At 36.0% G+C, this 16,321-nt stretch overlaps 1 protein-coding gene across 1 annotated transcript; it reads left to right on the forward strand.

The window, feature by feature from the left end:
* The first annotated feature begins 1,473 nt into the window (after positions 1-1,473).
* On the forward strand, positions 1,474-11,105 carry LOC107160857 (tripartite motif-containing protein 26-like). Its single transcript, XM_015507454.2, is given in 7 exon segments — positions 1,474-1,914; positions 4,915-5,010; positions 5,217-5,447; positions 6,174-6,196; positions 7,999-8,114; positions 9,779-9,811; positions 10,247-11,105. Coding segments are annotated over 7 exon segments (1,632 nt in total). The 3' UTR covers positions 10,939-11,105.
* Positions 11,106-16,321: the final 5,216 nt, after the last annotated feature.

The following is a 16,321-nucleotide window of genomic DNA, read 5'->3' on the forward strand; positions in this document are numbered from 1 at the left end:
TTTTTTTTTTTTTTTTTACTTTCTGTTCCCCTTTTTCTGCTTTCTTTTGGTTTATTTTTTAGTATTTCAAGTTAATTTCCTTGTTGGCATTTATAATAGATGGTTTTTAATAAATGGTCTCTGTGTTACTTTTCATAGTATACTTTCAGACTTTGTGACTTTAAGTAAAATGTAGAAGCCCTACAACTACATAGGTCCCTTTTCCTATAGTTGTCTTCTGTATTACATCTCATATATGTGAACATCATCTCAATGATTTTATGTTGTATTTTTTTTTGCTTCCAATAGTCCTTAATATTTTAAAGAACTTCCTAGGTATAAAATAGGTAATTTATGCAAATTTTTACCACTTTTGTTGTTCTTCCTTCATTCCTCAAGTTCCGATTTCCCTTTGGTATCATTTGTGGACAGCCTGAAGAACTTCAATTAGCAGTTCTTTTATAGCAGGTTTGCTGGTGACATATTTTCTTTACCTGAAACTGCTTTTATTCCTGAAGAATATTTTTGCTGGTACACAAATCTGAATTTACATTTTTTTTGTCTCCCAGCAGTTTATAATTTTCCCATGTTTTCTGACCTCTGTGGAGTCTAATGAGAAATATGATTGAATAGAAAATAACATTTGAATAGTTTCCCCCTTGATGTAATGTCATTTTTTTCTGTCTGCTTTCAAGATTTTTTTCTTTGTTTCTGGTTTGTAGCAGCTTGGTTTTGATGTCTCTCAGGTGCTTTTCCTAGAAATTGTCAATTGACCAAATTGTCAATTGGCATTTGCTAAACTTCTTGACATAAATTTAGGTCATGTCATATTTGGGAAATTTCAGCCATTCTTCTTTAAATATTTTTTTCTTTACCAATTTCTTTTTCCTCTTCTGGAGTTCTAATGACATGATTTTAGAACCTTGATAGAATTTCAAAGGTCAATAATTTTCTAGGTTTTATTAATTTTATTTTATTTTTAGAAATGGGGTTTTCTGGCTTATTAGAATTCTATATAATAGTGGGATTCATTGTTACATATTTGTACAGGCACACAATAAAAACAATATAATTCTGCCAATTTTGTTTTTCATTATCTCCCCTTCCTATACTGCTTGTTTCCCTTCTATTTTCATGAGATTCACTCCCTCTTCTTACTCTTTTTTTTTTTTTTAGCTTTTACATGTAAGAGAAAACATAGGAGCCTTGACTTTCTTAGTATCTGATCTTCCTTTGAAATATTACACCAGAACAAGCTGCCTGTGTAACATCTAAGTTTGCAGGCCAGAACTTGTCCTAACTAGTGTTCTTGAAGGAGCTTTGGATTTTGAGAAAAAAGGTGGGGAACAATCTGAACATAAAAAAATAAAAAACATTTTCTCACATTTCCATTTTGATGTTTATTAAACCCACAGCTTCCATTTTATCTTCGTCTTCTTAGAAAGTGATTCCCCACCTCAAGAGGGAACTCTGCAGGTCCTGAACATAGTGATCATGGCTGCCGCCTCCCCTCTGAGAAACCTGGAGGATGAGGTGCTGTGCTCCATCTGCCTTGACTACTTGAGAGAGCCAGTGACCATTGACTGTGGTCATGTCTTTTGCTATCACTGCATCATTAAGGTCTGTGAATCTTCTAGGCAGCCATTATATTGTTCTCTCTGCAAGACAGCTTTTAAGAAAGAGAATATCCGCCATGTATGGCAGATGGCCAGTTTGGTGGAGAACATCTGGAGGATGAAAGTAGATGAGGAGAGACAACCCAGAGAGGAAAGATCACCTGAGCAAAGGGCAGAGAAGCTGTGTGGGCGACATCTGGAGAAACTGCATTACTACTGCAAAGATGACCAGCAGATTCTGTGTGTGATGTGTCGGGAGTCTCGGGAGCACAGGCACCATGCTGCTGTTCTTCTGGAGAAGGCTGCACAGCCTTATCGGGTAAGAATCTGGTTGAAACACAGGTCTGTTCTTGTAGCCAAGAAAGTTCTACCATTCCTTCAGGATAGGGTCAAATTTTTAAACCACTTTATTGAGGTATGATTGACATGTGGAAAGCTGTACATAGTCAGTGTGCATAAATCAATAAGTTTGGGGATAAGTGTACATCTGAGAAATCACCAACATCAAGGCTACAAACGTATTTGATCACTTCCTAAAGGTTATTTATGTCCCCTTTATTATCATTGGTTTATTTATTTATTTATTTATTTATTTATTTATTTATTTGTGTGTGTGTGTGTGTGTGTGTGTATGTGTTTGGATAAGATCACTTATCATGTGTTTTGCCCATTTTGTTATTTTAAGTAGACAACACAATTTTGTTAGCTTTAGACATTATGGTATTTAACAAATCTCCAGAAGTTATATATCTTGTTGTAATTCTTTGATCCCTTTGACTTCCCATTTTTCCTCCACCTACCTCTGGCAACTATCATTCTGTTCTCTGCTTATGAGTTTGACCATTTTAGATTCCATGTACAAGTGGAATATTGTCATATTTGCTTTCCGGATCTGACTTATTTCCCTGGGTGTAATGTCCTTCAAGCCCATCCATGTTATCATAAATGGCAGGATTTTCTCTTTATTAAGGCTAATTAATATTTCATTGTATGCATATGGTACATTTTCTTTATCCATTCATCCATAAGTAGACACTTAGGTTGATTCCATGTCTTGGCTCTTGTGAATAATGCCACAGAGAACATGGGAATGAAGATATCTCTTGGAGATTATGATTATACTTCCTTTGGATAAATATGAAGAAGTGGGTGGCCAGATAATATAGTAATTTTTATTTTTAGTTTTTGAGAAACCTTTATACTTTTTTTAAAGAAATGGCTATACCAATTTATATTCTGACCAACAATGTATCAATATTCTCTTTTCTCTACATTTTTGCCAATACTTGTTATTTTTTTTTAAATAACATCCCTTATAACAGGTATGATGGTCCAAATATTTTAGTATGGAGAGTTCTTGGGCTAGATTACACACCTGTAATCCCAGTAGCTTGGGAAGTTGAGGCAGGAGGCTCCAGAGTTCACAGTGCCTCAGCAGTTTAGCAAAGCCCTAAGCAACTTGGCGAGATCCTGTCTCAAAATAAAATTAAAAAACAAGGGTTGGGGATCTGACTCAGTGGTTAAGGACCCCTGTGTTCAATCCTCAGTACTAAAAGAGAGAGAGAGAGAGAGAGAGAGAGAGAGAGAGAGAGAGATCGAGATCTCAGGGATTGAACCAAAGGGTGCTTAACTACTAAGTTATATCCCAAATCCTTTTTATTTTGAGACAGGGTCTTGTTAAGTTACTTAGGGCCTCACTAAGTTGCTGAGGCTGGCTTTGAACTTGTGATCCTCCTGCCTCAGCCTCCTGAGCCACTATGATTACAGGTGTGTACCACCACACCTGGTGGTGACTCAATTCTTGAATTTGGATAATAAAATTGATTGTTTCTGTCTTGGTCTGCTTTGTGCTGCTGTAACAAAATACTATGAACTAGGCAATTTATAATGAGCAGAAGTTTATTGGCTATTGGTTTTGGAAGCTGGGGGCCAAGATCAAGGTGTACCAGCTTCTAGTGTGGGTCTTCTTGCTGCATTAAACAAAATAAAGGCATCAGCATCACAAGGGGGAAAAAGGGTGGGCAAGACCAAACTCACCCTTTTATGAGGAACTTATTCCAGTGACAGCAAACCTGCTCCCGTAAAAAATGGCATTAATCCATTCACAAGAGCAGAGCCCTCAAGACTAATTTCCTCTTAAAAGTACCATCTCTTCACACTCCTTCAGGATTAAGTTTCCAACACATGAGCTTTGGGGGACATATTCACACTTGCCAGTTTCCACAGCTTTTATGCTAATAAGTCTATCCCAATACCTGCATGTGTTGGTTTTTGAGACATTTGTATCAGGTCTCAATCAGCAATATAGATTATCAGCCCTCTTAAGTATATAGATTCACATTGTGTGTTCTTCAGCATGTAATCATCTTAAAAATATTTTTGAAGATAGTGTTTCTAGTGTAAATCTTCAGTATAAGTTTTCATTCAGAATTTAATTTCAGGGAAAATATCATTTTCGCTGACAGACTAGAGTATTTTCTCTTGTCTATTAAAGAAAAATGATGCAACTCATTGTTTTCCTTTTCTCCTTGGCTCACAGGAAACTTAAAACTAATTAAATCATTCTTTACATAATTTGGTGTTAGGATATGATATAGTTTGTCCCCCAAGGTTCTTGTGTTCCGAGCTTGGTCCTCAAGTGTAGCAATATTGGGAGGTGGTGGACTTTTAAGATATAGATCCTAATTTTGCTAAACTTGTTAAACTAGCCTCTTACTGAATTCTGGCTTTCTGTGTGGTGATTTGATCTCTCACATGTGCTGCTGCCGTTGTGATGCCATCACCATGAGGTCTTTATCAGAGCTGGGATGATGCCAATGCTCTGCCCGTGAACCTTCAGAATTGTGAGATAATGAAACTCTTTTCTTTATAAAGTAACACAGCCTTTGATAGTTTGTTATAGTGATAGAAAATGGGCTAAAACAGCATGTATACTTTCCTTGACTTTTTATATTGATTTTCTTCTATTTTCATATTATTAATGGATTTTAATTTAAATTTTCTGCGTTTTTTGGTGGAAAAGAACCCTGTAAATATGAATAAAAACTATACCATAAGTCTTAATAGTTGTAATAATAGATTATTCTTTTATTTTACTTTTAAGAAATTGCTTTTGATTGTAGTATATAAGGTCAAATGCTATCTGATTTTACTATGGAATCACTTTTCATCTCCCTTTTATTTTTTAGGTCATTTTCTTCTTTATTTTCTTTTCTTTTCTTTTTTTTTTTTTTTTTGGTGGTACTGGGGATTGAACCCAGGGCCTTGCAATATGTTATTTTCATCTTAATCTTGAGATTATTCATATTTATTTCCATAGGGTAAAATTCTAAATCATCTGAAGATTCTGAAGGGAGACAGGGATAGAATTCAGAATTTTCAGTCTACAGGAGAAGATGAGATTCAGGCCCTGCTCGTAAGAGAAATCTCCAGGGAATGTTCTGTGTACACAGAAGGAGAATGTTCTGTGGGAGAGGGGTGTGTGTGATTTTGGAGGGGATTAAGAAGCGGGGAGGTGTTTGAAGGGATTCCTGTTCTGAACTCATCCCTAAAGATCTTACACATGTTCTAGTGTTTTCTGACCTCCCAGAAGAAATCATTCTCTTTCTACATTTACTATAGACAAAATTCCAGGGCCACAGGCAAGATATTGTAACAGTGTTTGAACAGGGCCATCAGTTCTTGAGAGAAAGGGAACAGTTCCTGTTGGACTTGCTAATGGAGATGGAGCAAGAGCTCACAGAAGGGAGGAGCAGCCATATAACTAAAGGCTCAGAGGAGGTGGTCCGGCTTGGGACTCTGATTTCTGAATTAGAGAAGAAGGTTCGGCAGCCAGCACTGGAACTTTTGCAGGTGAGGGACCACCTAAATTGTATCTAAATCATTTTGCCCCAAACTGGTGTTGCCTCTCCATTAGTAAGAGACTTGGAGGAGGAGTGAGGAGAGACAAGGGTTTATTCTGATTTATTGAGTTCTTTAACAAGTTAATCAGCCAGCCAGTGGATTATAAGCTCTAAATTGCAGGAGACTGTACTGTCCCCTCTCCCTTGGCAAGGGGTGTGGGTGCAGTGTTTGGCCATAGAGAAATGAATGTGATAATAAACTTGTGTGGGAGGTGGGTGCAGGTGCTGAGGAAGATAGGAATAGGGAGATAGATAAGAAGACAGGAAGGGGACAGAGTGAGGGGGCTACTTTTCTAGAGGAGTAAGTTTAAGTGAGAAAGAAATTGAAGGGAAGAAGAGGTGGGTAAGATGGGGCCAACTGAACAGAGGTCTACCAAGTCAGGCTGAGATTTCAGACTTAACCTGAAGATAACAGAGTCTTAATAGACTATTATCTATTAATCAAGGAAGTTTTCCTGGTAGGAAGAAAGTAGATCTGAAAAGGGAGGAAAGGAGGGAGAAGTATGTATCCCTGTAAACTGCTTCTGCAGTGGAGAGTAGAGCAGTTTCAAGCCCATCACATTAACTCCCTGTATGGTTCTGTTGTGAACCTGCTCCCCAGGGGTCCCACAGGGACTGCTGATGGCTCCTGAGGACATTCTTTCCATGATAGTGTTTGTGTTCTCTTCTTTTCTAGGACCCCAGTGACATAATAAGCAGGTAAGTGCGTCTTATTTTAAAAGCACTTTGTTTTCTCTTCTCTACTTTTAATTTATTAAAATTTCACAAGGTCTAGAAGAGGACTTCTTAGAAGTTCTTCAGGTAGCATAGTTGAAATGCATTGCATGGAATTGGAGAGGCAGTTATAGAAAAATTATTGTCATAGAACATGTTAAGATGGGAGTGGGCTGAGGTAGAAATGAAATGGGAGGCGGTTATAGAAGAGAATTACAGAATATTTAGAATCTATGTCCATTTTTAAAACTCAGTTTCTGTTTTTCCTTTCAATTCCTCCCTAGTTCTCAGCTGCAACTTCTGGCTGTAGTTTCCTCCATACTCTGTAGAACACATTTCACCATCAGATCATCCTCCTTGCTTGGTCGTGATGGCTTCCTTTGCTCTGAGTGTAGGAAGAGGACACTTCTATGTGTCACAGGATGATGACTCTCTGGCATTGAGTCTGAGGAAATGTCTGTTAAAAACTTAACATCTGGGCTGGGGATGTAGCTCGGTGGTATAGTGTTTGCCTAGTAAGTTTGAGGCTCCGAGTTCAATCCCCTGCCAAGAACAACAACAAAACTTACACAGAAGATTTAGGCAGAGATTCAGAGTCAGGCATTTTGCTAATGCGCAGCTCATCTCCAGAGACATAATGGACTATTCACAAATACTGAGCATATACTGTGGACCAGACATTGGGTAGAAAGGAGGTAATGAGGTAGGTTACCAGATCCTGTCAGGGGAAACTAAACATATTAAAGACAAGTAATTATGTAAGCAACTAGGGTGACAAAAATGGGTGATACTTCTTGCCTTGAAATATGTTATTTTCTATTAATAGACTTTCCCACTTTTTGGATTTTTTAATGTGCAATGTAAATTTTGGTTTTGCTTCTTTTCTTTCTTCTTTTTTAAATTTGCAGTACTGAGAACCGATACCAGAGGGCGCTTGTACCTACCACTGAATTACTTTTTATTTTTTTAAATTTTAAGAAAGTATGACTAAGTTGCCCATGCTGGCCTCAAAATTTTGACCTCCTGCCTTAGCCTCTTGAGTAATTAGGATTGGATGTGCATCATCATACCCCACTTCATTTTATATTTTGCTATTTTTTTTCTGTATGGTCTTTAAGAAGAGTTATATCTTAACTGTGGATTATAATCCTTAGGTAATGTAAACTACCTTTTGTTGTCTTGTTTAATATTTTTTTCTGCCTTGAATTCAACCCTATATAATAGTAAGATCAAAACCTCAGATTTCTTTCAATTTATAGTTAACTTAAGTATCTCTTTCCAGCTTTATCTTAATTTTAATGATTTAGGGGTTTTGTTTTTTTGTATTTGTTTTGGTGGTCCTGAGGATCTAACCCAGGGCCTTGTGCATGAGATGCAGACACTCAACCACTGAGCTACATGTCCAGCCAATTTATCTTAGTTTTCAATTAAAAGCTTTAAAATTTTCTGAAATTAAAATCGGTACTTTAATTTTCTTTATCTGGTATATATCCTCAAGCAATTTCTTTAGAAGTTGTAACATTAATAGCATGTTTCAAAGAGCTCCAATGTAGAAAATGGCTCTCTTTTCTTAACATCACACATAAATGATATATTGATGGGTAGAGAACATTTTGGTTGTGGCCCTTCTTCAGAACTCTGTAAATTTTACCCTTTGACTCTCATGTTGGAATTGACTCCTTGGAGCATTCACTAATTGTGCTGTCACTAGTGTGCCTTGTGTGCGGTGACAGTGGCCATACATGTCTTTCTTCCAGTGGTTTCCACCATGATTCTACTTTCTCTAGGTATCCCCGGAAGAAGTTCTGGATTGAAAAGCCCATCAGTCCTGCAATCAAAAAGCGAGCAGAAGAATTTTCTGATAAAATTCTTTCATTAGAGAAAGGCCTGAGAGGATTCCATGGTAATGGAATGGGTGAAGAAAGGGGCTCTGAGCCTAGAAAACTTTTTCTTAGTGTTTTCTTGGGTTTTGATTCTGGCCTTAGCTATTTATTTATTTATTTATTTATTTGATACTGAGGATTGAACCCAGGGGTGCTTAATCACTGAGCCACATCCTAAGGGTTTCGTTGAGTTGGTAAGTGCCTTGCTAAACTGCTGAGGCTGTCTTTGAACTCACAATCCTCATGCCTTAGCCTCCCAAGTCACTGGGATTACAGGCATGCGCCACTGCACCCCACTTGGCCTTAGCTTTTTAGCATTCCTTATTCTTGTATAGGTCACTTATACCAGGCAGGGATATTGGAGAGGGAATTTAAGTCTAAACCAGGATGTCTTTCCCATGACAGTTGAAAAATGATACCTAGACTAAGGTAGAATGATAGTTAATAGGTCTTGGAGTTGATTCAAAAAATACTATCTAAAACGTGAAAAACATTGGAAGGCCAAGGAAAATGGCATGATTGTTTCTCCAAAAAAAAAATTCTGTATGCTCCATTCATTGCATGTTTTGATAAATATCCAGAAGAACTGAAAGCAGGATCACAAATAGATATTTGCATATCTATGTGCATATTCATAATAGCAAAGAAATGGAGTAACCCAAGGGTCCATTGGTGGATAAGAAAACCGTGTGTGTGTGTGTGTGTGTGTGTGTGTGTGTGTATATATATATATATACACACACACCTTGGAATATTATTAAGCCAAACAGAAAGAAATTCAGACACATGGATGAAACTTGAGGCCATTTTGTTAAGTGGAACAATCTGTCACATAAAGGACAAATACTATATAATTCCACTTATATGAGATATCTAACATAGTCAAATTCATAGAAACAGAAAGTGAAATGGTCATTGCCAGAGGTGCAGAAGAAAGGAAAATGAAAAGTTGTTATTTAATAGCTATAGAGTGTCAGTTTTGCAAGATGGGAAAAGTTCTAGAAAGTGGTTGCATGATAATGTAAATATACTTAACACTACTGAAACATAAAATTTACAAATGGTAAGGATGATACATTTTATGTCATGTGTCTTTTACCTTAATTAGAAATTAAAAAATTTAAAAACAGATTGGCCTTCATATATATCCACAAGGCACCATTAAAAAAGAAAGAAAGAAAGAAAAAGAACTAAGTAAGTAGAAGAAAGATCAGTAGAAGACTAGAGGGAAGGGCACAAGGAGAGGCGGGAAGGGAAAGGGGAAGTCCTAGGGACTGAACAAGAGCAAGTTATATTCCATGCTTGTGTAATTATGCCAAAATGAACCCTAATATTACATATAATTAAAATAAACTAATAAAAAATTTAAAAGAAACATATTGGGAGAATGAATCTCAGAATTATATTTGAGAGTAGAGAAAAAATGATTAAGGTATCACAGTTGAGGACCTCATTAAACAATAGAGAATATGGTCCAAGTGCTCTTGGGTACTTTAGGCAGATGTTGGGATGGGTACTTGAATGAGCCACTTTTGAAGGTACAACTCTGGGTAAGGTTTCTCTATTTCACTTGAGTTTTCATGGTTCCTTTTCACCTTTTAAAGTGGTATTAGCCAACAATAACAGAATTTGACTTAGAAAGAGGTGGTGTCAGAATCTCTTACTATCTTTTTGTTCCTTCCAGGAAAATTGTTGAGGGATCTGGAATATAAAACAAGTAAGTAGTTGGAAGGGATTATTTTCTGATTTTTTTGCTTCAAAGTGAACTTTCCAAACTCAAATTGCAGTTTCCCTGTGAAGCTCTTTTCCTTGTGGCCCATCTCTTTAAATAGGTCTTCATGGTGGCTAATCTACCTAAATTCTTTACCTGACTTGCCAAATTTCAAACTCACAAACATTTAAAGAAAGATTTCCCCAGCTATAATGATCACAGTCTCTCTTTTTCTGAGGTTTTATCACACTGCCTGTGCCCTTGAATTTTCTCCCCACATTCCCTGCACTTTCTAGATAGAGGAGCTAGTGGAAGTATGAGCACAAGGTCTGAGGCCCTGGTCCCCAACAGAGGCCATGTCAGAAGGGCTCCTGAACCCATGGGAAAGATCTCCTTCAATACCTTTTAGGATGCCACACCTGTTTCCCCTTGTTCCCACAGTGAGAATCGTCCTGAATTCTCAGACAGCCAATGGCTACCTCTCAGTGTCTCCAAATGGGAAAAGTATGATATTCACTGGCTTGTGGATGAACAAATACCAACATGGTCAGCGATTCGATCCTGAGCCTGGTGTGCTGGGCAGTAAGGGCTTCACCTGGGGCAAAGTGTACTGAGAAGTGAAAGTGGATAGGATCTGGTGGGGAGCAGAGGAGGAAGAAGAAGCAATGAAATACAGAGGTGGAGCCAGAGATGTGTTTGGCAGTAGCTATCTTGGTGGGTTCATAGGAATCACTGATAGATATAGTTCTCCTGGATACAGAAATGAGAGCGAAGAGTTGGAGGAAGAATGGTCTCAGGAAAATGGAATATGGTCGAAATTCTGCTTGTTGGGGGTGGCAAGAGAGTCAGTGGTGAGAAGAGGGTTCCTGGCCTTCACCCCTGAGGAGGGATTCTGGACTCTACAGCTATCTTCAGCAGGGGTCTCTATATGTACAAACTCTGAACCTTTCCAGATACTGTCCTACTGTCCAAGGCAGATTGGCATTGCCTTGGATTATGATGGAGGGAAGGTCACCTTTACAAATGCTAGAACCCAAGAGTTTATCTATGAATTCTCATCTTCCTTTACTGGGAGAATTTTTCCTTTTTTGTGGCTTAACTGCATGAGATCTAGACTTACACTGAGACCCTGAGAGGAAATAATCTGGGCACAGTCCTTGGTTTTTTCATTTATCTCTTTTTCCTCTACATCATTCCCAATTTTCTACTTTGGCTAGACTGACCTGCTGGATTTCTGAATCCCTTAGGTGACTGAAACAGTATGGTAGCCTCAGGAGTATTCTGCCCTCTCTGCTTTGTTTCTAAAATGGAACTGATAATACTTGATCTGCAGTGCAAAGATTATAATTGCTTTAAAGTATTTATTAAAGTGTATGCTATTATTAATAATTTCTTCCATTGTCTTTGATTTGGTCCTTGTCTTTGTCTGCCACTGAGACAAATGTATGGGACAAATGCCTGGGTCATGGAATTGCAACCTCTACTATTAATGCTAATTAATTACAACATCCATATGGATTTCTCAAGAGCCTTTCCTGTCTCATTATTGTTTCTGCTAGTTTCCTAAGCATCTGGGAAAACAGTAAATATTTTGATGCAAATCATACTTGATCAGGCATTTCATGATTAAACATTGTGAGGTGTATTATGTATTAGTGGAAATTTGTTAATTTATTTACAGTGTCTTTTTCAAATTTTATAATAAGAAGGGGGAGAGAATTATGTGAAGTTCAATATACCTGAGTTTTTGGAAATAACTGCCTTGGAGTATGTCTTATGTCAGCTGGGTTTTGAGATGGTAGAAATAAGTATTTAGCTTAAAGATAAATTAATAGTCGTAGCTTAAAGCAGAAAACAAATCTGGATAATTTTAGCAGAAGAGAAACCAATTAAACATATTGGGAAAGTAGAATGCAAAGAGGGAGGGATACCTTTGTCCACCCATTTATAAATTCTGCATTTGCTACTGTTCTTCCACAAGAGCTTGAGTACTAGTCAGTGAAGGGAGTTGCAGTGACAGGAAGGAGGAGGTGTGGGAGTCATCAGAAATTGAGAGGATCTTGGGATGATCACAATGTCAATACAACACAACACATATGAGTATAATCTACTTTTCATCTTTCAAGAAATGGAGAGTGTCTTAGTCTGTTTCCTGTTGCTGTAACAAAATACTGAGACTAGGTGATTTATAAAGAATAGACGTTTATTTGGCTTATGATTCTGGAGGCTTGGAAGTCTAAGAGCATGGTTCCAGTGATAGAACAACCATGCTAGTTTGGGTGTTTCTTCCTCTTCTAATAAAGCCATTACTACCAGGATGTAGAAATTAGCTCTGATAATTCAGTTGTATAAGAATGCTTTGTTGAAAAATACAAAATTACTGTATGCTATGCCTACATTCATCAATATAATCAAGTAGAAGTGGATTGTCAACACTGTATGGTCAAACTCTTGATATAGCAGGGACAAAGCAATTTACAACCAGAGGTTTTCATATAACATATAGCCACAAATTCTAACTAGCATATTCCATTACATCTCAGTTCATGTTTAACTTGCAGGACCCAAGGGAACAGATTTTATGAGTTAAAGATGCAAAATATGTTCCAATGATTTTGGTTAGAGATAAATGTGAAACAAAATATGCATAAGTAGAAATGAACAGGGTCAGAATTTAGCAAGACAACAGGGAAATACAGATGGAAACAGACAGTGGAAGCTGAGAGCAGCAAAAAATAGACACCAATGCTGGCATTTTGATCTTGTACTTTCCAACCTCCAGAACTGTAATAAATAATTTTTTTTAAAAAAATAAATTACCTGGTCTATTTTTTTTAATGCTGCATAAACAGACTAAGACATGGGTATGGAAAAATATGCAAACCATAGAAAGAAAAAATTTATATATATATATATATATATATATATATATATATATATATATGGAAATGCCCAGAATATATAAAGAATGCTTATAACTAAATAATGAAACAGACAATGCTTTATAAAAGCATTATTACCACCTAATATTTGTGGAATGTTAAAGATGCAGGTTTTAATTATTACAACAGTTCACTAAAGAAGATATGCCAGTCACTGATAAGATATGCCAGTCACTGAAAGGTGCTCACCAAGCAGTAATCATCAAAGAAATGCAAATTAAAACCACAATGACTTACCACCACGCAGCAACTAGAATGGAGAACATTAAAAACACCTGGGATAATACCGCATCTTAACAGGACGTGGAGTCATTGGAAATGTCATGTGCTGCTGCTGGAAATGAAAAAATGTCACAAGTCAGTAAACAGTAAAACATTATCTCAATTCCTGACATAAATATTTACCTTACAACCTAATAATCCACATTTGGGCATTTGTCCAAAGGGTGAGAAAACATGTCTATATAGACAGACTTATACTTAAATGTTCATAGTGATTTTATTTATAATTTACCCAAGCTGGAAATAATCCATTTTTATCAACTTCTCAATAGGTAAACCAATGTGTAAATTAGAATTTCATCAATACTCAGCAACAAAAATGAACAAAATATTAATACGTATAACACATTGGATGAACTTTAAAATCATTATGCTATACAAGACTGCATACTATGGGATTGCACTTATATGATATTCTAGAATATTCAAAATTACAGAAAGGAATAGGGCTAGGAATAAAGGAGAAAATCGAATACAAACAGGTAAGAGCACATCTGGCTTGTGGTGATAGCTGTGATACTAAATGATTACCAATGTTTAACTTTATGCCTAAAATTAGCAAATTTATGTGAATAAATAAAAGGGGGAAGAAGGCAAAATGAATGCATATTTAGAAAAAACTCAATTCAGTGAGAAGTCCTGCATTACAGGTAATTTGAAGCAAAGTGCTTCAGGACATAGTTTCCTATATTTTGCTGGTTGTAGATCAATGTTACCACCTAAGATTTGTGGAATGTTAAAGATGCAGGTTTTAATTATTACAACCAAAATAAGAAATGAATGCAAGGAAATATGTGAAAAAATCCAGGAGAGGAATAACTAAAAATAAAAATTATTTGAAACAAAGGAAAGTAGGAAGGGAGGAGCAAGAATGAAGAAAAGATGAGATACTTTAAAAATAAATAGTAAAATAGTAAGCTAAAATAAAAGTATATAAGTAATCAGATTAAATTCAAATGGACTTAAATTTCAACAAAAAGACTGAAGTTACCACTTTGATAAAAATCAAGATAGATCACATGATATAGATAATAGAAATGCAAAATGAAACTTCAACTTGAAAGTTGGAAGATGAATAAAAAGGTCATTCAAGTAGAAAGCATAAAAAACTAAATGTATTACTGTGAAGGAAAATTGACTTCAAAACAAGAAGTATTGTTAGGGACAAAAAAGAACATTCTACAATGATAATAAGTATCACAAAAGACATAGGTAATAAATATAGAAATAACTAATTATATAACTCCAAAGTAGATAAAGTATAAATTAGTAGATTAGAAAAGGAAACTGACACTAAAAATCACAATATTTGATTTTCAATACTTGTCTCCCATTAATAGAATATGTGCAAACAAAGAAGTAGAACACTTACCCTCATTGTGAACCAATTTGATCCAACTAATATTTGTTGAATACCATATCCAATAGGAACTAAATAAACATTTTTCCCAAGTGTAGATGGAACATTCACCAAGACCAGCCATCTCCTAGCCCTAAGACAAGCCTCAATTAGTTGAAAAGGATTGAACTCATTGAATGTATTGACATTGGATTAGAAATTAATAACATTAGAATATCTGTAAAATTCCAAACATCAGGAAATTAATCAAGGTACTTAAAAATCCATGGGTTGAAGAAGAAGGGAAATTAAATTTTTTTAACAATAAAATATAATCAAGGCATGAAGAATGCTGCAAATACAATATTTATAATGTTTAATGAATAATAAAACTTTTATAAACTATAATATAAGCCCAAGGCCAACATCATTTAAATGGAGAAAAATTGAAAGCATTCTATCTAAAAACTGGAACAAGCCAGGATGTTTTCTTTCACCACTTCTATATAGTCCTTGAAACACTAGCCAGAGCAATTAGACAGATGAAAGAAATTAAAGGAATATGCATAGGAAAAGAACTCAAATTATTACTGCTTGGTGATGACATGAATCTATACCTAGAGGATCCAAAAAGTTCTACCAGATAATGTCTAGAACTAGCAAATGAATTCAGCAAAGTATCAGTATATAAAATCAACACCCATAAATCAAAGGCATTTTTGTACATCAGTGACAAATCCTCTGAAAGAGAAACTAGGAAAATTACCCAATTTAAATAGCCTAAAAAAAAATCAAATACTTAGTAATCAACTTAATGAAAGAGGTGAAAGACCTCTACAATGAAAATTACAGAACACTAAAGAAAGAAATTAAAGAAGACCTTAGAAGATGTGAAGATCTCCCTTGTTCATGGATAGGCAGAATTAATATTGTCAAAAATATGGATAGGAAAAGAAACCATACTACCAAAAGCACTATACAGATTTAATGTAATTCCAATCAAAATCCCGATGGCATTTCTCATAGAAATAGAAAAAGCAATCATGAAATTCATCTGGAAAAATTAAGAGACCCAGAATAGCCAAAGCAATCTTTAGCAAGAAGAATGAAGCGGATGACATCACTATACCAGATTTTAAACTTTACTACAGAAAAATAGCAACAAAACCAACATGGTATTGGCACCAAAATAGACTGGTAGTCCAATGGTACAGAATAGAGGACACAGAGACAAACCCATATAAATACAATTATTTCATACTAGACAAAGGCTCCAAAAACTTATATTGGAGAAAAGATAGCCTCTTCAACAAATGGTGCTGAGAAAACTGGAAATCCAGATGCAATAAAATGAAATTAAGCCCCTATCTCTCACCATGCACAAAACTCAAAGTGGATCAAGGACCCAGGAATTAGACTAGAGACCATGCGTCTATAGAAGAAAAAGTAGGCCCAAATCTTCATCATGTCTGATTAGGCCCTGACTTCCTTAACAAGACTCATATAGTGCAAGAAATAAAATCAAGAATCAATAAAAGAGATGGATTCAAACTAAAAACTTCTTCTCAGCAAAAGAAACATCAGTGAGGAAAATAGAGAGCCTACATCTTGGAGCAAATTTTTACCATATGCACATCAGATAGAGCACTAATCTCTAGGACATATAAAGAACTCCAAAATCTTAACACACACACACACACACACACACACACACACACACTCATAACCCAATCAATAAATGGGCCAAGAAAATGAACTGACCCTTCTCAGAAGATGATATACAATCAATCAACAAACATATGAGAAAACGTTCAACATCTCTAGCAATTAGAGAAATGTAAATCAAAACTACTCTAAGATTTCATCTCACTCCAGTCAGAATGGAAGCTATTAAGAATACAAACAACAATTAGTGTTGGCGAAGATGTGGGGAAAAAGATAACACTCATACAT

The sequence above is a fragment of the Marmota marmota genome, unplaced genomic scaffold (genome assembly GCF_001458135.2).
Source record: "Marmota marmota marmota unplaced genomic scaffold, marMar, whole genome shotgun sequence".
Classification (NCBI taxonomy): Eukaryota; Metazoa; Chordata; class Mammalia; order Rodentia; family Sciuridae; genus Marmota; species Marmota marmota.